The sequence below is a fragment of the Pollicipes pollicipes genome, unplaced genomic scaffold (genome assembly GCF_011947565.3).
Source record: "Pollicipes pollicipes isolate AB1234 unplaced genomic scaffold, Ppol_2.1 Scaffold_2555;HRSCAF=2994_pilon_pilon_pilon, whole genome shotgun sequence".
Lineage (NCBI taxonomy): Eukaryota > Metazoa > Arthropoda > Thecostraca > Pollicipedomorpha > Pollicipedidae > Pollicipes > Pollicipes pollicipes.
The window spans coordinates 35,686,041-35,707,769 of record NW_023596136.1 but is presented as its reverse complement, the minus strand read 5'-3'; the positions used below and the strand labels follow the sequence as shown (position 1 = coordinate 35,707,769).

Here is a 21,729-nt window from a genome sequence, read left to right as displayed (position 1 = left end):
GGCTGGTGGAGCAGGGCTCTTTGTAGGCAGAGTGAAGTGAAGGGCTAGATTGCATGATATTCTTTTTGTCTATGGCTTTGGTATCATTTTTTTCTTCGCAGATTATTTTTGCAAGGTCGTCCTTTTTCCTAGGATAAATCTCATGTAACAAGCCTCAGACCGTCGGATTCTGGGAACCGGCCGAGTGTCAAGGTGCCGTGGCCAGCCAGCAAAGGCAGCCGAGCGCGGTGGGCGCCGCTGACCACCCTGTCCTTCCGTGCGGCCGGTCACACGCTCACTCGGCCGTCCGTCCGCAGGCTCACAGAAGGCGGCCGCAGCGAAAGCGAAGGCCAAGAAGAGCCACTGACAACTGTCTGGAGAGGCCCGCACGCCGCCGCCGGTGGTAGCGCTGTCCGGTCCTCGGGTCGGCTCGTCGTGACCGCGTGGTGTACGCAGCCACGTATCAGTCGTCTGGCCTTTGGTAGTCGTTGAGATGTAGCTGAAAGCGGAAACGTTAATTTGCGGTGATTATGTTCATTGTTCCCCGAGTGGTGATTCACGTTGTTATGTGTAATAAGGCGTGTCTACACCTTTCGACTGCTGAACAGTATTGTGCCCATCGCCAGCGTCTGTTGAGCCCCATGCGTCATAATTAGTGCGTGTACCGGGCTTTGCAATCCATGTCATTGAGGTCTATGCGACCTTTGTTATCATTCGTGATTTGGTGTCCAGTGTTTTTTTTGTCATCCAGGATGGCATTGAAGAATGCCAAACCTGTCGTTCACCACCACCTAATCTGCATTACGTCATTCGCTCTTAGCGGTTTTATTCCCCAATGAAATACTTGTGCCGTCGGGTATCACGGGAAATGCGTGTGCTGTTTTGGAATGCTCAGGCATCTGGTCCGTCGCAGAATGTTTGTTAAATACTCCTTTTTCATTATTTCGCGATCGTTGGCCCATGTTTTGCGCGTGATTGTTATTAGATGATAACCCCTGATCGAGCTGTAGCGACCAATGTCGATATTTGATCTAACGCCCGATGCATCCCTCAGTGGGAAGGCTGTGTACAAGACTAAACCGGGCTGGTGTCAGCGTCATGCTTTCGCTGGAATCACGTCAGGACATGACATGTGGATCTGTCGTGGACTCGTTGCGAGCTCCGTACAATGGCATAATGAATGCTGATTGCCACAGCGTTTTCTTAGTGGGCTTATTGGAATAACATGCTGTATTAGTGGACTTAGCACGGTACAGCCTGATGCACCTGGCGATGTTTACCAAATACAGATAGACGACGATGGACTTACGAAATCGGCACTGCCAAGCACCCAAAGCTCAAATCATCATTATCATCATCACGGTCACGGGCTGGGCGCTCCCATCGGCGCGTTTGACGGCCGGCTGGGCGACGGTTAGCAGCTGTACCTGAGTTTCCCTGCACGGTGATGAGTGACGACCGCCTGCTGACCGGGCTGCGCGGGGATGAGCCACGGCTGCAGGCCGTGTCACTGCTTCACACGTCGCCTGCGGCCTGTGTCGTACCTCGAGGCCGTGCCGCTGACGGCGGTGTTTGTCGTCAACACTGCTGACGGTGGGTGTGTCGTCAACACTGGCTGGTCGGACGGCACGCGTCGCGTCAGGCGCGGACCGCCTCCTCAAGAGGAGTGCTGCCACTCGTCTGGTTTCCTCACCTTCGAGCACCGCGACACCGATACATGTGCATGATTACAACGGCCTCACCATCTAGGGATCCCGGATCGATCGGTGACTTCTTCAGGCGATAAGTCGTTGGGGGCTTGTGGTGCGGGCAGCTTGTGCCTTGCCCCGTGATTTCTTCGCTTTCACTTCTGACGTTTCATTTGCTGGATTTCTGAACTCTTAGTGTTACTTTCCTAATCCTGACACTCTGGATCAGGTGGAAAACACTGCTCTGGACAGCAACAATTCTCTGGTTAAGAAGTGTGCTCCTCATGCGTCGTGAGTTGATAACCGTCATCGTATCTTGCGAAATATTGATTGAGAGCAAATTGGGCGGCCGTTGGCCGCGTTCGATCTGTCGTCAGCACATTTGCCAGCCGGAATGCGTGACGGTAATGCGTGTGGACGGCGCGTTTGATGTGTGGGCTGACGGGAGTTTTTGAAACTTTGCCTTTCCTCCTTCCTTTACCTTTACGTTACCCCCACACACTAACTCTGGCTTACCGTCGACACACTACGTACAAAGTGGTGTTTGGAAGCATGGCTTCTGCTCCGATATTACCCATCATCTATCCCATCCGCATATTGAGTGCTTTTTCCCCATTTCCAACTTCATTTCATTTTGTTCCCTCTCATTTTAAGTGTACTTATAACGCTATTAATTTGCTGAACAACGTGACCATACACCATACCATTACTGTCACTCACCTTTTCACGACTACTCTTGGCATTTCAATTCCCTCCTTATCTATCTCCCGTCGCGGTCTCCCCTAAATTTAGAGACAAGTACCCCCTTTCCCACCTAACGCGCTGGCATATACTTTTTCGTACATGCGTTTCTAGGCAACCCATGCAAACAAACGTGAGGAATGGTGCTTACCGGTTCCTGTTGGTTCGTCATATTTCAACCACATTCCTTCCGCTTTTTCTCCATGCTGACGGGCTGACACAAAATCCTGGCAATTATCGTCAGCCGGCGCATGAGGGTAACAGGCCACGTGACTTTGTGGTCACATTACGTGACGTAGGGCGAATACTGGGCCATGATTGGTGCCGAAAAACGTGGTGACGACCGATCGAACGCGGCCGTTTTGTCTGTAAATGGCGTTCACAAGCGCCAGATATGAACGCCTCAACAATTACATTTTTCTTGACATTCGATCGCCACATGGTTTATGAAATGGGCAAGATCTGATGGCGTTATTATGCCGTCATGAACGTCAAGGTAACAAGGTAAAGGTAAATCGGTGACTGTTCTCCCCGATATACCTTTGCTCATTTTCGCGGGCGTGTGGCTTAACAACCTGAGGGGTTAGGTCTTAAAAAGAGCAGGATTGTGAACAGTACCGAAAGGTCTTAGAATGGTTCTTTCAGCTCAAGACCGCATGTAAATGTGGAACTCTCCCTTTAACTGAAATAAACGCCAGAAGCTCCTGCCAGGGTAGCGTGAATTCTGCCTGAATTTAGCGTCAATAAGGTAAAGAAATAATGCGTTAACGAATCCATGAAATAAATGGACGGAGCTCTTCAATTCACACTAGTCCAAAGCACTCTTTCTAAGCCGATAAAGCTTGGAGGCTTCGTCAGAAAGTGTATTTGTGTTGCGCAAAGTTGGTGACGGCTCCGCGAATGCAGATTATCGATACAAAGGCGTGAACAATTTTCATGAGCATGGCCATCCCATGGTTTTCTGGAAACGCTCAACATTCAGTCAGAATCACTTAGTGATATAAATTAGATACATACTTTTGAACAGGCGGGCTCGCAAATCCTAGCAATAAAAGCCTTATTGCCAGGCGTTGCAGTCCTCGCATGCTGCGCAACGTCGGCCCCGAGGCTAACACTAAGCCGTAGCCAACGGGTGAACGAAGAGCATGACGTATCTAAAAGAAGTACCTTATCTGCATATTTGCATAAGAACATATCTGCCTTAACATCACCGCAAAGTGGTGCTGGAATCTGTTGGGAAACTGGAAGCGTAAAGGCAGGATCTGTATTCTTTGCGTTCATGTAATTGTTTACCTGTCCGGAGGACAACCCCAAAGTTGTAAAAAGATACCCTGGGTCTCTTCTTTGAAAGGTACGATTTAATATTACTGACATTTGGAGCCATTATTTTACGACGGCCGTCCTCGCGCGCATGGCGCCCGCCTGGTATTACCCGCAGTGGCCAACATCTTTCAGTTTTATGGTAACTATAACCCAAGCAATTGCTGTCCTTGCTTCCGAGATTGATGACACGCAATATCAAACCTTTGATGTAGTTTTTTCACATGTCGGCTTTGCACAAGCACGAACATGTCAGGCAAACATGGGATGGCTTTACGCGTTATTGAACTCATTTCGACCCACTGTCTTCAACACTTATGACACCCCCTATTTCTTGCCGGGAAATGGGTCCGCTTGCAAAGGAAACTAGGGACACCTTATTGTTCCCCGCCAAGGACTGAAGTGTCATTCCGTCCCATCGCGGGGTGCCTTCCGGCTGCCACCCTGGCGACACGGGGCGGGATCCCCTGGTCGATCCGGAGGCCCTTAGGGGGATAGATCACATTGGTCCCCTCCCTGACGCGGGAGGCCTTCTGATCCGCGCAGTTGAACCTGGATTGACGCAGGAACCCTCACTGACGCAACAACAGCCCTGATCGCCGCAACTGGTCCAATAATCAGCACATACACTCCAGTTTTTTGCATACACTCCAGAACTTAGACCGACACGGAGCCGACTGTTCGGTGTTATTGATATCTAGTCGGAATAGAGAAACTCTGTTTCAGGGGTCCCCAATCGGTGCAAGAGGCCTTCTTATTGATATTTGAGATCACGGTCCAACGGGTAGTGTCCTTAATGTGACCTTCAGCCAACCCTTAACGCCGATCAGCCTTACGATTGGGCCCTTGAACTTTGGTCTCGAGAGCCTCCTCGGCTCTTCTTCGGTCCCTTCCAATACCGCTCCTGGCCGACTCGGGGCCGCTTGCTGCCACAGGACCCCTGCCAGGCATTTTGGTCCCTGGACGGCACAGGAGCCCCTTATTGTGTTAGGGACTCCTAGCGTTGTAAATCGCGGGCCCCGGCTTCGTTATTGCTTGGAAAATAGGTTTCAAAGGCCCAAACCACCAGATGGACATGGGGGCGACTGCTTGGCTCTGTGTCCGTAACAAATGCTTGGCTCCGTGGCCCTATGTGATAAGGATAAATAACGCCAATAATAGGGCCCTAAAAGAAGCCCTCTCACTGACATTGCAGGTCACGACACTACCGTTGGGCGTGGGGTCCAAACCCAGTCGGGCCTTGAAATTCGGTGCCGAGGGATTCTTTGGTCCCTCTTCGAACCTCCTCGAATGTAGCCCGTGACTGACTACGAGCTTTTAGCCGACACATGGCCCCGTGTTGAGCACTGTGGGCCCCTAACCAACACTCACCCTGTCACCCCAATGACACCCTGTCATTGGTTCAGGGACCCGGACGCATGCAAATCATGGCCCCGGTTTCGCCCTTGCTTGGGAAATGGCCTTCAGGGTTCAGGCTGACAGGAAACCAACTATTCGGTGTTCGTGGTCTGTGGCCGAATTAGACATCCATGCTATATTAAGGGTTCCTCAAGCGGTGTAAGAGAGCCTCTGATTGGTATTTTAGGTCACGACCCTACGGGCTCCGATTTTTATATGACCTACAGTCAGTTCTTCGGATCATTAAGCCCTCCAGTCAGGCCTCTGATCGCTGTTTCCGGTAGGCTTCCTGTGCCTCTCTTCAGGCCTCATCGAACAATGCCCCTGGTCGGCTCGGGGCCCTTTGCGAGCATAGGACCCACTGTTAGGTACTGTGGGCTCCAGATAAATACGGGGAACCCGACCAGTGTCAATCACTGGCCTCGGCTCTGTGGCTGATCGGGACGTGAGCCCTTCAGACCCATGCCGACATGGAGCCGACTGTGTGGTACTGGTGGTGACTGACGGACATATAGGCCCATATCGACTCAGGGGGTTCGCCATCAGCGCAAAGGGCCCTCTGACTGTCATTTGAGGGCCCGCCCACGCAGGTTAGGCCCCATGAATAAGACTCCAACCAGCCCCTCATTCTCTTAGACTCTCTAATCCGATCTTAGATCTTCGAACCCGGTGGGCTCTCCAGGCTCTTGGAGACCCCTCGAAAACTGCATCTGGCCGACTTTGGGCCCCTTGCCAAAACATCGCAGGTTCTAGCTTCGTCCCTGCCTGGGGAATGGGCTCTCAAGTCCACGCCGCCGCGGAACAGACTGTGCGCTGCTGGTGTTGATATAAAAGCCCTCAACTCAGGAGGCCCCTGATCCAAGACGGCGGGCCGAGGCCCTGAATGCGACCTACGGCCGGCCTTTCGTGTCCTTTGGGCCCTCAGGTCGGGCCCGTAGTCGTTTTATTATATTTCGTTAACAATCCTTTCTGCCCCCCCCCCCCTCGAAATCTACGGGGGCTCATGCCCCCTGTGCCCCTTGCGTGCGCTGCTGCTACGGACTGAGAGTAAAAAAGCTGGCCCGTCAGGTGTCCAAAAATTATCGATGACAAGCGCCAAATAAAGAATATCAGATTCGTCATGCAGTGCGACTCTGTAAATACATTGATGGGCAATAATTTAGCTCACCACTTCTCTCACTTCTTTCACTAATCAATTGGACGTCGTAATCGCTGGATGTTACAGGGACGTTAGATGTCATGGATTTGGACGTAACGAGCTAGAATGTCATAAACTCCACCAATGGGCACTTAATTGGATGCATCTCGGACATTATAAACCCTGTATGATGCACTTCTGTGATATGAACACTGTACGCTGTGATCCTGGACGTTATGATAGTCCCCCACTGAGAACCCAAATAAGCATTGCGAGGTCAAAAGGCCCTGAAAAGAATGCAGAAAGACGCCGAATGACACATTGAGCAGAGCTCTTAGGTTTCGGGGTTTCGTTGATTTGCAGAAACTTCAGTGGCAGAGATGTTCGATGATGAGAACGCATAATTGTTTTTTTCGTGCAACGACAGCTGATTCACTTCGCCTTACGCTGCGCCAGGAACGTCTTCTGAGACTGAATGGCAACAAAAACTCGCGAGAGAGGGCAGTGGATGTGTGACATTTCAAGAAACGTGCCGGGTTCATCCGTGCAGTGATTTCTTGGTCGTGCGCTTGGGTGGGAGGTGTTAAAAGTTGTGCTGATATTCTTTGTGGATACATCAACCGTAGATTTTGATGAAAGATGGAGACACTTCTTGAAATGGGGTTTCCAAAAAACAGAGCGTAAGTGGTTTTGTTTCCTGTCCTTTGTAATGATCAATTTGTTGGCTTAAATGTGCATAGCTTGTGCTTTTCAGTAGTTACCGTGGTGCAATGCATGGAATGGAATATGTTGGTTATATTGATGCCCATTTCATCTACATGTGATCAGGTTTGTAATTACTGCATGTTGGTAGGTGTTCCCATTCATTTGCAGAATAGCTTCAATATTGTGGTTGATGTTCTGTAAAATCCCAAACTACATTCCCCATTCAGTAACCTTGGCTTATATTGCTCAAAGAGTCTCCTTATTATGTAAGGATGTCACATTCAGCTCTAAGACCTATTGGGGATATAAGACTATATGGGGATTTCACTGCTTTCTGTGTCTAAATTGTGCCCAAAGTTATTAAGTTAGGCACCTATGCTCAGGGCATAGGGATTACATATTTTTCATTATGCTTGTTAACACTTGTGTTGTCCCCAACCTCTTCATGGGTATATGTGTAATTGTGCTTAGGCTTTTATCTTGATGTGCTTTGTGGTAATAGTCCTACTTTATTAACATAAATAGTGATATTGCTGCTGCTTATTTTTCATTCATGATTGGATCCTTATTAAGATTATTTCTATTTAACATAGGTGGAACTCACAATTTTGTTGTAATTGGGCACAAGAACATATCTGTGTTATTTGCCATCTGGATCGTCATATCACTGAGGCATCAGGAGCCTTTTATGCCTTCTAAGCATTTCAAAATTTGTTTTTCCCAGTTGTGTAAGATCAAACCCTGAGATTGGATGCACCTTGTGGATTGTGAAGAGCATCATTTTCTGAAGCCCATAGATGTTATAGATAGCAGAAAATCTTTCACTGGCTTTAGCATGAGATATCGGAATATAGGATATTTATACCATGTAATGTGCTCAGATTCATGATTGAGATTTGGCATGCTTATGATGAGTAATGGCAAAACTCAATGAACAATGGCATACAGCCATTGCGCCAGATGGGGGCGTGGAGGCACCCCTTTCATTATTTCTGTGACACGGCTGCTCCATGCCAGGATAATACAGTTTTTCCCAGATTTCAGCTGACCATTGCATGCTGGTCAGACCAAACATTTTGCTTTCTCAGGGACTTGAAGCTGGTGCCACATGATGCATGTCCTTGATCTTATACCCTAGACCATGTAGACCATGTTGGTATCAAAACCACCGTAATTATGGTGTAATAAAGAAGCTCCTGGTAAAAATAGCAAATGACTTAGAAGTTGGTGTTACAACTCTATATATTTGCCACATTGACTCTATTTTGGTGTCTCCACTCCCCTCAAGCCCGGTCCTCACAGCATCTGATCGAGCTCCTGGTTGATGTTCAATTCACTGATTGATCACAGGTGGTGTGTTAGCAATCTAACAATGACATTTTCTAATTCTAGCCAATCGCCGGTCGTCGTCGCCCACGCCGGCGGTGACGGCCGCAAACGTCAGCGTACCGGCGCAGTGACGTTTCATACCCATGTCCTGCCTTTCTTACAGAGAAAAGGCTCTTGCCATGACTGGACACAAGGGAGCTGAACCTGCAATGGAATGGCGAGTACTCGTGTTTTACAATACTTTTTTCTTAAATATTTGGTCCGAACCCTTTGAATGGACGGATTTCCGGGATCAGAGCTCATGCTAAGCAGTGCTTGTTGCGTAAGCCCTGACCCGTACCATCCGATCGCGTAATTCCATGTCAACGGTAGAATTTTGTGGCGAAAGCTTAGCGTGCCGCAATGCTCGGCACGGTCCGTCCTGCCCTCTGATGTCAACTGACCTTTAGCGCGACCGCTGCCACCGGCCGCAGGCCATACCTGTCAAGGGCAAATAGCGAGCGCCCTACAGCGACTCGAACCCACCCCGCCACGGGTGGGTGTATCGGAAGGCAGGCGCTCTAACCAACTGAGCCACCGGGACGGACAATTGAGCCACCGGGACGGACTGGCCCATAAGTGGACATTGTCGCTGTAACCTCACTATGAGCCAAAACTGTCCCGAACAAATTACCGGATTAACATATTTTTGTTTGATTACTAAACCCAATGGCAATTCAGACTGTACCGGAAGGGAAGGTACACGGTGGGGAGAGCGCTGGAGAAGCTCGAGCTGTCGCCGTTGTTGGGCTATGGGTCTCGCGGCCTCTCCAGTTGCCTATAGGGTCCCGTCTTGTCTCCATTCATTAGTCGTGCTGTCTGGGATTGACGGTGTGCAGGACTTGCCTCCCCTTTCACCCATCGATGATGTAGCTGGCATCGTTCGCCGTGCGACGTCATATAAGTAGATCACTGTGGGTTGTGACCTGTCTGTTTATTGCAGTGTCCTGTCTCACTCGGATGACCCTCTTTATTGCAGGCTCCTGTCCCACTCGGACGACCCGACCATTGATGACCCCATCCCAGAGGATGCTGCTACGGCCGAGGGTCAGGGGGAGCAGGTTCAGTAAGTGTCGGGCATGTTGAAAACGCCCGCAGTGTGTTCTGTTCATGGTGGGTAAGCTGGTGCATTAAGCATGGTTAAGTCATCCATTTACCACAACCTCTTTCCTGTGGGCAGGCATGAACTTCAGTCAAAGAGCATTTCATGGTAACATGTAATCACCTACCCATTGCATGAGCCTGCAGCATGGGTTGTGGGGTGCAAGTTATAGTCATGTTTATATGGTGCCCATTGCGACCGTTTTATTTTCATTTCGGCACGAGCGTTGCAAAGTGAGCCAGTGGATGTGCATATTGTTGCATGGTTATTCATATTGCCGGGCTCCTTTTCCAGAAGGGTTCTAACTGCGGAAGAAAAAGCTCAAAAAGCGAAAGAATTGGAAGAGAAAATCAAGGCGAGAAGATTAGAGAGGGAGGAAAAGGAGAAAAGGGAGGCGATTGAAAAAGAGAAGAATAGGATGGCTACAGGGAAGCAGATTGTAGACGCCAAGAGACGGTATGAGGCTCCTGCATCCTTAGCACTACAAGTTAGCATTTTATTACGTTTGGTATACTTCGATGGACGACTGGCTTGGCTAGATGTCGTTAAGACAATGCTCCATTCTGTGCATATTTTGCGTATATCTAAGCCGCTGGTGCAGAGTTTTTGTCTATGTAATTACTGAAGTAGCCGCATTTGCCCTGAGGGACCGTTTTTGAACACGGAGGTGACAAGCTTGTGCTGACGTTCCCGCGCTCAGCAGGCTTTTTTCTGTTTCCCAGAATGGAAGAGTTGGAGATGAAGAAAATCGCAGAGGAGAGAAGGCGAGAGAAGATTGAGGAGCGGCTGGCCAGGGAACGGGTCAAGAAGCAAATTGAGGCTGACAAAGTGGTACGGCTTTTAAATCGCGTCGTTAAGATCATCTGAACGTGTTATAGGACGGACACCATGTGCCCCATATGTACTATATTGCTGGAAATGTGGTCCCAAAATGTCGGAACATTGTGCGCGGTGCTGTGTGCGCTACAGACTTCCTATCAGCGGCGGCTCACATCCGAGCGAAATTCGTGCGCGGATAGTTGGCGTCGTCTATGCTCTCAATCATTAAACTAGAATGATGTGGCGGATCTCCCTACGACCTCCACCTCTCTGCAGGCGCGGCGACAGAAGTTCGGAATGGAGACGCCAGAGGGTGCGGCGGCTGCAGCGCCCCCGGCTCCGGCTGCGGCTGCCGCCCCTGCCGCCCCTGCCGAGGCGCCCGCCAAGAAAGAGTACTCCATGACCAGACTACAGGTGCGCTGCAGCCATTAACCACTCCGGCCATTGTGACTGCTGCTCACATACCTTGGTCCTTACGCCGCAGCCATAGGCTGCGTTGCGACCGGTGTGTGGATGTTTTTCAACGCGTGTTACACATACATTGGACGTAACATAACAGTATATGGAGAACCGTTCGAGTCTTGGGTTCGTGGTTAGGGTGAGCGCCACTGGCGGTTTCTGTCTCACATGGCTGGGCTGTGCTGCGCTGAATGTCTGACAGCGGCGGGCTGAGCAGACGCCTCGTCCCGGTGGTGCTCCAGGCCGCCCTGTAAGCCGCCTCCGCCTCCCCTCCGCCGCAGATCCGGCAGATGGACGGCTCGGCGCTCACCACCTCGTTCGCCGCCAAGGAAGCGCTGGCGGCCGTGCGGCTGTACGTGCAGATGAACCGCACCGACGGCTCCGGCGAGTTCACGCTCGGCACGGCCTTCCCGCGGCGCGTCTTCACGGCCGAAGACTACGAGAAGCCGCTCGACTCGCTCGGTCAGTGGGTGCGGCGCGTCGGCCGCTGGCGTGGGGATGCGGGCTCGATTCCCGCCGCGGCGAACTTTTACTGCTCCCGGCGTGCGTCGCTGGTGACTGAGCTGTACACAGCCTGAACGGTTACACATGGCTGAGAGGAGCAACACCAAGAGAAATGGTGCGGCCAGCACTGCAGGGGTGAGACCGGTGTGCTAAACCGGTGGGCGATCGTTTTATTAAGGAATAGTCCCATTGTCTTATGTTCCCCAGAGCGAGTGCAAAAATGCGATCTCGTGAGTTCAGAAGCCCAACGAGCCCGAACACCGCAAGTTTTGACGCTTTCCTTGTGGGTTTCAGTTGTAAAGAAGTGGGCTTAAACGCCTTAATAATAAACACAAAATAGTATCAGCTGGCACTCGTGAAGCTCGCATATATTTCAGAATGATTATTGCAGCACAAATGCAGAACCCAAAGAGAACTAAAGTAGCATGTGAGTTAGAGCTGGGAGTGGTATTTCAGGAGGCTAAGACTAGTGAATGCTAATTTTCGATTTTTACCAGCATCGACTGGCAGAAACTCAAGGAACAATAATCTTTCCTTTGTATTAGTCGCTATGAAATTGTATTAAGTTTCCTTCGTAGACGGGGACACAACAACAATTCACTTACACCATAGCGGCATCATAAGGAAGTGTTAGCTGTAACAGCTATTGGCTACATATGTCCCCTGATACTGCCAATGAATTTGCCTTATGTGATGCATCACTGTTCTCAAAGGGAGTGTGCAGGCAGCCACCACCATTAGGTGGCTGTGAACGCACTGTACAATGTGCAGAGCATTGCGCAAATTACGGCGATGGGCATTATCAGATCTAGTTCAGGTCCGCTGTGGTAAGCTGGTGGATGCCACATTTGCGATAGACATTCAATCGACCCTGGGGACCTCCGTTAGACAGTAGTCACTTGCCTCAATAGGACCTCCATTAGAGAGTAGTTACGTGCCTCAATAATCAGTACTCTAACGTCATACCTCTCTTTTCTATCATATATGGTACCATAAAGTACCCCCGATTTTAATGACATTATTTCACGCCTCACTGGTAATGAATGAACCCTTCTCCACGCACAGAGCATGCTCCACTGCGCTGATTCTGCCAGTGTAATCACGTCTTGCTGAAAAGTGCAATTGCCTTGTATTTTTGAGGGTGTTAGCTATTTTGTCTTATTGTTTAAATAAAATATCTTAATGGCATCAGATGTGCTGCGTCAAGTTAAATGGATCACTGAAGTTGAGTTCCGATTGATCGTCAGTTGTTGCTGGCAGTAGCCTCTGACAATCGGGTTTAACCGGTTTAATCTGACTGGCAGAGACCTCCGGTTCCCGCCAACTCTGATCAGAGCATGTTACAACTGTGTACACATTAAAGGCTCGGTTTCTAGTGGGCCGGATCTAGGGACGGAGCCGAGGGGAGAAGAGGTGGGGGGAGGGGGGCACATGTCCATGGCCCCCCTGAGCCAGTAGGCTTATGGCAGATACTAGCAATTTCGCAGAAGTTCGGGAATATTGGCGTTTGCCTCCCCTTCCCCCCCCCCCCCCCCCCATTGGGAAAACTGGCTACTTACCTGACGCAGTCCCTTGTTTGCCGCAACTCTGCCCGCCGGAGCGGGCTCTGCTCTCGTCACCGTCCGCAGTGTTCTTCAGTACGGCGCAGCCGGTGCCGGCTCCGACCTGGCGTGGGTGTGAACTGGTCGGCTCCGGCGGCTAACGGGCGCGCCTCGCCGCCAGGTCTGGTGCCGTCGGCCGTGCTCATCATCTCGCGGCCGGCGTGATGCCGTCCGGGACGCGCCGCCGCCGACGACGTCAGCTGGGGATTGGGCGCGGCCGGCGCCTCTGGCCCGGGGCGGCGGCCCGAGGCCGGGCGGAGACACGCCGAACCCGTGTCAGCTGCCGCGCGCCCAGATCCGTCAGCTTTTAAGTGCCCTTGCGTATGCGTTGAAGCATGCGTCGACTGACTGTACTTGTCCCGGAATGACCAAGTTCGATGACAAGTTGGACGCATGCCGCAAACAAGCGTTACATTTCCAGGAGCGTTGTGATTGCCGTGCTGTGGCTGTTCCGCGCTGCTGTGGAATGAAGCCGTCGAACCGTTGTGCTGCTGCCGAACACGACACAAACACAGACGACGACATTGGAACATTTAGTTGCTTGAGTCTCGAAATACAGGTAATATCAATCACGTGTTTGGTCCCATTCGTCCACGCCCTCCTGCCGCTGGGCCCACACTGGTCCGTCCCTCGCGGAGTGTCTGCATCCGACCCGGCGTCCTCCATCACCCTCACCTCTGCCCCTCAGCTCGCTCCCCGCCGAGCGACCGCATTGGCCTCTCGCGGCTGCGACTGGGCGCCAGGTGCCGCCCCACGCCCGGCGTCTCGCGGTGGTAGGCGCTCCTGGCAGTGGTCCCCGACGGTAGCAGCCCCGGGGGCGCCGCCCCCCCCCCCCCCCCCCCTGGCTCCGGCGGCCGTCGGCCCCGGAGGCGCTCCATGGTGGCGGCTCTACTTGGCGGCGGCGGAGGCCGTCTCGATGAACTGCGCCAGCGTCACGTCCTTGGCGCTGAGGCCGCCGACGTCGTGCGTCGACAGCGTCACCGTCACCCGGTTGTAGACGTTGAACCACTCCGGGTGGTGGTCCATCTTCTCCGCCTTCAGCGCCACCCGGCTCATGAAGCCGAACGCCTGCAGAGGACGGCGGCCCGGTCAGGACGAGGCTGGCTGGGCACGGCCACTGGGCCCTCTCCGGCCCCGCGAACCGGTGCTTTTCAAGAGCTGGTCTGTTGTGGGCTATTGGGGCGTGGCTTTGCGTTTACCATTTGGGTGATTGTTAGAAGAACGGGCCGTGACCTTTTGGTGGACTTGACGTAAGGTGGACGTGGTAGCGGCATACGTTAACGAGCATTCCACGTCGCAAGGTTGCCGGTTGTTCAAAACTTATAGCACGAAGACGATAACCGCACTATATGTTCCTGTGTATGACACTGTGTATACACACGCCACTTGACTTAAACGTATAGTATCGAAACGCATAGTAGTTAAATGCACAGCATCAAAATTGTATGCGTAAGGTAAGCATTGATTCTTGAAAATTGTACTTCTTTTACGGGCGGCACAGCACAACAATTTGGCGCCGTCTCATTCTACCTGCATGCTTTATCCCTGCTGACGAGAAGGTCCTAAGACATCGATACCTTAGCACTGAGTAGTGTAAAAATGACTATTCCGCTCATCGGTTACAGGGGCTCACCTGGTTGAAATCGGCGAAGACAAACTGCTTTTCAATGGCATCTCTGCCATCTGTTTTCTTCCACCCAGACTTCAGCAGAGGGTCCAGTTGTGATGTCCTTTCTTCGTCATTTAGCTTCATTCTCTTGGATTCAGGGCCCTGCAAGGTCAACACTGTATCAAGAAATAGTCATGTCCACCGGGGGTTGTGGCACATTTGTTTGCAAAGATAAGTTCAAGTCATTTGTGGCAACTGCAAGGTATTGTTTATTCTCTTCTCAGTTAGCTAGCGCTGATGCCGAAGCGAGACCCCATTTTAGCAGTGCGTCGTTTGTACGGGGGCGCTACCTGAGTGTTTTATGCTGCAAAGAGCGTATGTATGTACAGTGTTTTTTTCATTGTTTAGTTGTAGTTGTTAGCCAGACATGATAGCGTAACAAGCACAGCTTACACGGTATGGGGTGCCTTGACATGGATGCGGTGCGAGTTCACATTCCATGACATTAAACGAACATCTCGGCTTTCGCCGATCGCCCGCCCGTTGCCAACCACGTTGCAACTTGCAAATGTGTGTGAATGCGAGGCATCGTATTAACGGCACTGGTGGCCCAACACCCAAGGCCTATGGCCGGACGGCTTTTAAACACGACCGAGGCAAAGTCCAGCTCCAGCTGCAGATCCTGTCGAGGGCTCGACTGTAAGGTTTGCCTGGCGTGGTCGGGCCGCCCGCAAGCACGGCGCCAGGTCTGTGGCTGATGCTTGCTCAACAACTGGGATGGAGAAGAAAGCTATCAATGACATATCAGAAGTTCGAGCTGGAAAGGCGGATTGACAAGTAGGAAGAGGGCATTCGGACACGGGACAAGGGTGTAGTATTCCGAACGACAGGGCGCACGGGGTTTGTCACAGTGCCAACGTGGCATGTGATGTCGCACGCTGACTAAAGCAACAAGTTTCGCAGACGGCCCATATTATGAAAGGTAGGGAGGGTATGCGACACCGCATGCTAACGACTGGTGACGCACTAGGAGTCTGCGGGGGATAGCAGACGACCCGCGTGGAACCAAACTGCATGCGAAAGTTCTTAACTACCGGCTTCTATGGTCAGGCCCAGACGGGCGTGTGACCAGGGCCTGGCTGCACCCACGGCCAGTGACCACACTTTCATAACGCGGTAAATCACAATGCGCTCCACATTAAAGCCTAGCTAGGCAGTTGCCAGCGCGCAGCGCTGCACCTCACCGTCAAGGTCGCCCGTGCCCGTCTGCGGCTCAGCCGAGCAGCGACGCCGACCGGGGCGCTCCCGACCGGGATGAAATCGATAGCGACCGGCCGGGCTGGTCGGCCCAAACAAGTATTCATAGAGATGGGCAGCATGCATACCAGGGGTTGGTACTTACGGCATATCCGAGGGCACGTCACGTACGCGGCGTGGCTGCCAGCCGGTGATACGTGTGCGGTATCGGTGTACCAACTGTCAACCCTGGCACCGGCTGCAATGTTTTTGTATTTTTTTTTTTAAAGGTGGAATGGGCGGCTTCGGTGCTTAATTGGTTTAGCGTTCTATCTTGACACATTCGGTTTGCTTCCGTTTAAGTTATCTTTGATTCGATTATGTTTGTTTATTCCTTAGAATTGTGCATAGTTCTGTATAATTATACACTTGGTGCGTACAGATACTTACAGCGGGAAGTGTAATTTTGGTCCCGCATTCCGTGTCTCAATATCATGACCATCTCCAATGCCGTATCATGGTGACTCCACTGCGACCCGCTTTATCAGTGCACACTCTTTATGGTCCAACGTCTCAGACAAAAACCCGTTCCCTGTAAACAAAAACTGCACGCTGTCATACAAACACGTTTAAACATTCCCGAGTCGTCCTTATACGGAGGGCTTATTTTCCCTCTGACTGCCTCCTCTGTCAAAGACTGATGCCGGGCCCACGAGCCATCCCCGCGTTCACCACTCCGCTGATCTTTCACGTCCGGCCCCGGGCTGCACTACTGCGTCGTGCGAGGCTCCCGCACTGCCGCGGCGGCACTTACACTGGGGCACGCCGGCCTGGAGGCCGCCGCGCGCCGAGCACCACTCTCCGCCATGAGGAGGGGCAGCCACGACACCGCCCGCAGCAGTCTCATGGCTGCGGGCTAGCGGTGGGCCCGTTCTGCGCAGCGAGGCACCGCGCGGTGACGCAGGCCCGTGGCCAAACTCGCGCGCCGAGGGCGAGCTTGGCTCGCGGTGGTCACGGTTGTCCAGCCGGGGTGCGCGCCGCACTGCACTGAAGCGGCGGACCGACGGCTAACCCAGCGCTCGCCGGCTGACCGGCCGCCGACTGAGTGATGAAAGCCGTCGCCGCCGGCCGTGGCCGGCCACGTAACGTTGATGGGGAAGGGGAGGGGGCGGCACCGCCAGGTGGGCGAAACGCAGCGGCGCTAGCGAAGGTCACGGATCGGGGCTGCCGGCTGACGGGTCATCTGCGGTCACCGCAAGCCTTGCAGTGAAGCCGTTTGTGTAACGGCCGCTAACGCTACCCGCGCCGTGTTTCGTCGAGTGTTGAACACAAACAGGTAGGACGGGTCCAGCACGTCGCGTGGACAAAATGCCGCCGCAAGCGGCATCGGGCAGTGGAAACTTACCATACGTGCGGGCGGGCCGGTGCGAGGTGCGCGGCGCTGGCGGACCGGACTGGACCGGCCGGGAGATGGGACTTAGATACGCTGGGAGGCCACCGCGCGTACAAGCCAACTGAAAAGCGTGAGGAGGCTCGGGACGGAGCTGGCCGGCCGCGCTGTGGCGCCCCCGGCAAGGCCACGTAGCTGTAGTGCCGAAAAGCGGCGACAGGCGGCGGCATAATTTTGACTCGTGATCTAAGTTATTTTGTTATTAACATCCTTTTTGTCTTGGCGCGATATTTATGACTTAGCGTTACGGAGAAAAACAGCCAACTTCAAAGTTTTTGCTTGCATGGTAAGAAAGAAAAAAGAAACCTTTCTGCACTTCTTTCCACGATCTCTGGTACGAGAGCGGAAACGAGCACTTAAAACTTTGGAAAATTTGGCATTACGTTCATGGTGCGACGTGGAAAGAAGAACAATAACTGTATGATCCCCAACTTTGCATCCGAGCAGTGGATAACCACTGTTTATCTCTTATCGCGTTTTCATGCCTTTCGCGCTAGGCCGCCTTTAAAGCAACAATTCTGCCAAAAATATGGAAGTATGCATGCATGAATACCACATTCGACCGTTTTCCTTGCATAATACAGACCCATTGCTTTTCACTTCGCTCCACCAAATGTCCGTGGCGGTAAGAAATAGATTTGGGAGTATTTGGTAGCAAGGCACTGTATCCTGGCGGCAAAACTGAAATTCATGTGCGCCAGTTATTTCAGGCCGGTTACAGTTTATCTAACTGACGCAAATCGAAGGCGACGCAAACCGAGGTTTGAGCGTTGTTGTATGCCTATTTTACATTAGTTGAACTACGTTGAACATTTGATTTAAGCTAAGCTGTCTGTCGAGCCCAATCTTACCTTACCTTATATTACCTTGTAATGATCGGGAATTATACAATGCCACTAGGGCTGTTGGTCCCGGTCCTCGTAGCCAAGCAGTTTGAAACATATGACAAACAATCTTAGGTCATTTGATCGACAGGTTATTCATACAGGGACAGGCAGGCACTCAGTCAGGTGCAGGTTCTTATTCAGTTGAGGCTCCAGCCCCGCCCCCCCCCCCCCCTCTGTCTGAGAAGAAGGTGAGCTTAGTCGATGGATGAATCAGATTTTGGCTGTTCTTGGGCAGGTTTTACTGTTTTTCACTCTTCAATCCCCTGGCTAATTTTGCATCTGACACCCCATACTCTAAAGAACTTTAACTAAAGCAATTAGGTTATGCAATCTCCAATTTTGGTATGATTGTACAACACAGTGTTGCACAATCCATCATTAAAACTTGTGATGTTTACAGAAGACTGCAGGTTCTGTTCTCCATCACTGTGTTTGGCTGCAAAGTGTGAGAGAATTATCATTGTCCATCTTAAGTTTGTTTACATGGTCACTATAGATGGATATTCTTGTGTTACTGGTATCTTATGAAAATGGTTTTGCAAAATCTTACAAAAATGATGGAAAATTTAAAATCAGTTGTGTGCGATAAAGACACACATAAGCTAAATGTGCTCTAAGAAGGGGTGTGCATTGCTGGTTCATACCATGCCATCCTCTTTTACCATTTTTTGCTTTACACTTGCACTTTTGCAAGGCTTTGATATTTATATTTGTCAAGCGGAAGGCAAGTATGGCTTGTCTTTTCTTCATAATGCAGTAATTTAATTGAAGTCATGGCTAGATATTGCAGACAAAAAGGACAGTTTCTCAGCTAGTAAAAAGCTTTTTGTTGAAGTAAATAATTTGTTTGACCACCATTTCATTTAGCTTGACCTTTTTCAGCATTTTGTTATAATCTGCATATAAGAATCTTTACTTTCTGTGTTGTACAGGATCACAGATCAAGACTGGCCAAGCTATAAACAAATAAGCAGTACCATGTCAGCTGCTGATTTTGTGCAACTGTTGAATGAGGTCGGTTATCCTCATGCATCAAAATTGAACCCATCTGACTGGGACTGGATGTTTGAGGTGAGTCATGCCATACCACGCTACTGTCGCCACTGATTGGTATGGAAAAACATTAACATTACTCCAAGGCTGATTAAGGCATGGAAGGTCCAGAAGGGTCAGGCTGTCAAGATTCTTTGCTTAAGAAGTCATGTTTTACCTGCTTCCAAACACCAAACAAAAGCAAACAAATGTCTGCCTGCTCACCACCACACATTGAAAAGCTGTTTATCACCATCATCACTGAACTCTGTTGAAGCCCGTTGTCTATTTGACACCAGCCCCACTACCGCCGCAGCTGGGTGGCGGCGCTGGCGCGTTCCTCTGCTGGCTCTGCCGTAATGTGACGGCCGAGAGCGTGGTGACCGAGGTCGAGCGGGCCGCCTACACGCGCCTGAAGGAGGCCGAGGGGGTGCTGGAAGGCACGCGCCTGGACGAGGCGCTGGCCGCCCAAGAGGAGGCGCAGGGCGACCTGCAGGTGGAGGTGCAGCAGCTGACTGCTGACCTGGCCGTGCAGCAGGCGCGACTGGACCGGCTTCGGCGCACCCGTGACCAGCTCTGGTGAGACCGCACGGTCGGCGGGTGTGCGGACGGCTCGGACGCTCGGGGGGGGGGGGTTATGTGCGTATTTGGCATTAAATGTTGGCGGCGACTTCCTGTCCTTGGTGATGAATCGGTTTGAATAACCAGCTGGTTTTGCTAGCCTGTGAGATTTGCGCCCTTGAAATAAAATACAATATGAACAGTGAGCAGGTTGGCTTGAGAATGACAATTACATACTAGTAAGACATTGCTTTGGTAGGTTAGATGCAAAAGTAATCTGTGGGTCGAAGCTTCAGTATCAGCTGTTTTGCCAATACTGCGCTTGTAGCATTTATCACCTGTACCACTGTACCGCGATCTACAGTGTAACCCGCCACCCGTCCGCCATTGCCTGCAGCAACGAGAACCTCAGCCTGTCCATGGAGCTGAACCAGCTGTCTGAGGGCCAGACGGCGGCGCGCGCTGTCCGCCACCGGCTGCGCCAGCGACTGGCCGGCGACGAGCTGGCACTGGCCGACGGCCGCGGCCGGCTGGCGTCCGCCGCGCGCCAGCTGACCGGCCAGCTGACGGAGGCTCGCGGCGCGCTGCTCAGCCAAACGCCGCTCGACGGCGTCGAGGCGACCGAGCAGCGCGTCAGCGAGCGGCTAGCGGAGCTGGCGCGGCGCGCCTTCAGCGCGGCGCAGCGCGGCGCCGGCGACTGCAGCCTGCTGGACCTGCGGCCGGCGCGGCTGACGGCGGACGCGGCGCACGGCCGCCTCGCCGCGCAGCTCACGCGGCTCGAGCGCGCGCTGCCAGTCGCCAAGCGCGGCGCGCAGGCGGCCGCCGCCGAGGCGGCCGGCCTGCGCGAGGCCGTGCAGACGGCGCGTCGTCTGCTGGACGAGCCGGCGCGGCGCACGGCGGCGGCGGCGCGCCCGCCGCCCGCGCCGCCCGCCGGCGAGGCCGAGCTGGAGCGCGCGCTGGCCACCGCCGCCGAGCGTTACGTGCAGGGCATCCTGGCGCGCGCCTGCGTCGGCGACCACGCGCTCAAGGTGGCGCGCCAGGAGTCTGCGCTGGAGCGTCAGGCGGAGGCGCGCGCTGCTGCCGTGCAGCAGCTGGCGCGGTTGGAGTGGCTGCGCCGTGCCGTGGCGGCCGAGGGCGGCGCGGTGGCAGCCGCCGGCGACGCGCTCACCGCCGCCGAAGGCCAGGCTGCCGACCGACTGCGCAAGCTGACGGCCAGGCTGGTGAGTTGTGGCTGACTGTCGGGGCGGGTGGTACGTTGTAGTTGACTGTCGGAGCGGGTGGTCCGCTGCGGCTGACTGTCGGACCGGGTGGTCCACTGGGGCTGACTGTCGTACCGGGTGGTCCGCAGCCGGGACGGCGTGATGTTGGGTGTGGTGCAGCTGTGCAGTGCAATTCAATGGTGTGTCGTTACTGGTCGCCCTCGCGTGGTATTCTTCGTTTGATTCCACATGGCCACCGAGTTACTACGCATGGATAAACGGTCAGGTTGGTAGTGATATCTTCATGGAATGCTGCTTAATGAAGGTATTTAGTCTACTGCAACCTGCTCTGTGAATTATGGGAATGATCGACCTTTTGCCACCGCCTATAGTTGTTGACATGGTGAGCGGCATGACCCAGGCCGTGCCAAAAATTGCCACCATAGCGTTTGCCATGCCGCATGTGATGTCTTCATTTGTCTCCCGCGTATTCCTAAAACAGTCGCCTGTGTATTGCGTACTATTTCTCTTCGCCCGTCTAACCTGTGCCCTCGGCGCCGACAGCGTCTGATGGAGCAGGAGGCGCAGCAGGCCGCCCCGCCAGAGGAGCAAGAGGACGCGGCGGCCGCGCTGCTCGACTCGCTCTCGCCGGCGCCGGGGCCGTGCCCGGCGCCGGCCGAGCGGCGCGCCGCGCTAGCCGAGCAGCTGGCGGTGCAGTGGCGCCACCTGCGCACCGGGCGCCGGCTGGAGGCGGCGCTGGGCCGCAGCGGCGTGGCGGCGCGCAGTGCCCGACTGGAGGAGGCCGTGCGCGGCGTGCAGCCCGAGCTGAAGGCGCTCGTGCGCCAGTGGGAAGAGCGCCGCGGCCCGCGCCGGCCGCAGGACACGCTCTGGGTGCTTATGATGACGGCGCCGGCGCGCCTGGAGGCGCTGGTG

General features: G+C 53.1%; 2 protein-coding genes across 4 annotated transcripts; one reads left to right on the top strand and one right to left on the bottom strand.

Annotated features, from left to right (window-relative positions):
* Positions 1-6,782: 6,782 nt before the first annotated feature.
* Positions 6,783-13,394, top strand: LOC119110999 (UBX domain-containing protein 1-B). Its single transcript, XM_037234821.1, has 8 exons — positions 6,783-6,944; positions 8,462-8,515; positions 9,317-9,403; positions 9,734-9,895; positions 10,162-10,270; positions 10,535-10,672; positions 10,999-11,179; positions 12,944-13,394. Exons 1-8 carry the CDS (start codon positions 6,904-6,906, stop codon positions 12,985-12,987), a joined length of 816 nt encoding a protein of 271 aa, XP_037090716.1. The 5' UTR covers positions 6,783-6,903; the 3' UTR covers positions 12,988-13,394.
* Positions 13,395-13,655: 261 nt separating this feature from the next.
* LOC119111010 (putative pterin-4-alpha-carbinolamine dehydratase) lies at positions 13,656-17,197 on the bottom strand. 3 transcript variants are annotated; one of them, XM_037234847.1, is made up of 3 exons: positions 17,073-17,197; positions 14,456-14,593; positions 13,656-13,890 (listed from the first exon to the last, which is right to left on the bottom strand). In XM_037234847.1, the coding sequence occupies exons 1-3, from the start codon at positions 17,073-17,075 to the stop codon at positions 13,711-13,713; spliced, it is 321 nt and encodes a 106-aa protein (XP_037090742.1). In that variant the 5' UTR covers positions 17,076-17,197; the 3' UTR covers positions 13,656-13,710. The 3 variants fall into 3 exon arrangements, with proteins under 3 accessions (XP_037090742.1, XP_037090735.1, XP_037090725.1); XM_037234840.1 differs by lacking the exon at positions 17,073-17,197 and adding an exon at positions 16,482-16,753; XM_037234830.1 differs by lacking the exon at positions 17,073-17,197 and adding an exon at positions 15,676-15,764.
* Between the last annotated feature and the right edge of the window lie 4,532 nt (positions 17,198-21,729).

Bases quoted from the DNA above. Each gene is read 5' to 3' on its own strand.
- LOC119110999 (XM_037234821.1), top strand. From the start codon at position 6,904: ATGGAGACACTTCTTGAAATGGGGTTTCCAAAAAACAGAGC. The intron at 9,404-9,733 runs GTAAGTGTCGGG...CTCCTTTTCCAG, and splicing joins GGTCAGGGGGAGCAGGTTCA to AAGGGTTCTAACTGCGGAAG. The intron at 11,180-12,943 runs GTCAGTGGGTGC...CCTCGCCGCCAG, and splicing joins GAAGCCGCTCGACTCGCTCG to GTCTGGTGCCGTCGGCCGTG.
- LOC119111010 (XM_037234840.1), bottom strand. From the start codon at position 16,574: ATGAGACTGCTGCGGGCGGTGTCGTGGCTGCCCCTCCTCATGGCGGAG. The intron at 14,594-16,481 runs GTAAGTGCCGCC...TTGACCTTGCAG, and splicing joins CCAGGCCGGCGTGCCCCAGT to GGCCCTGAATCCAAGAGAAT. The intron at 13,891-14,455 runs GTGAGCCCCTGT...CGTCCTCTGCAG, and splicing joins TCTTCGCCGATTTCAACCAG to GCGTTCGGCTTCATGAGCCG.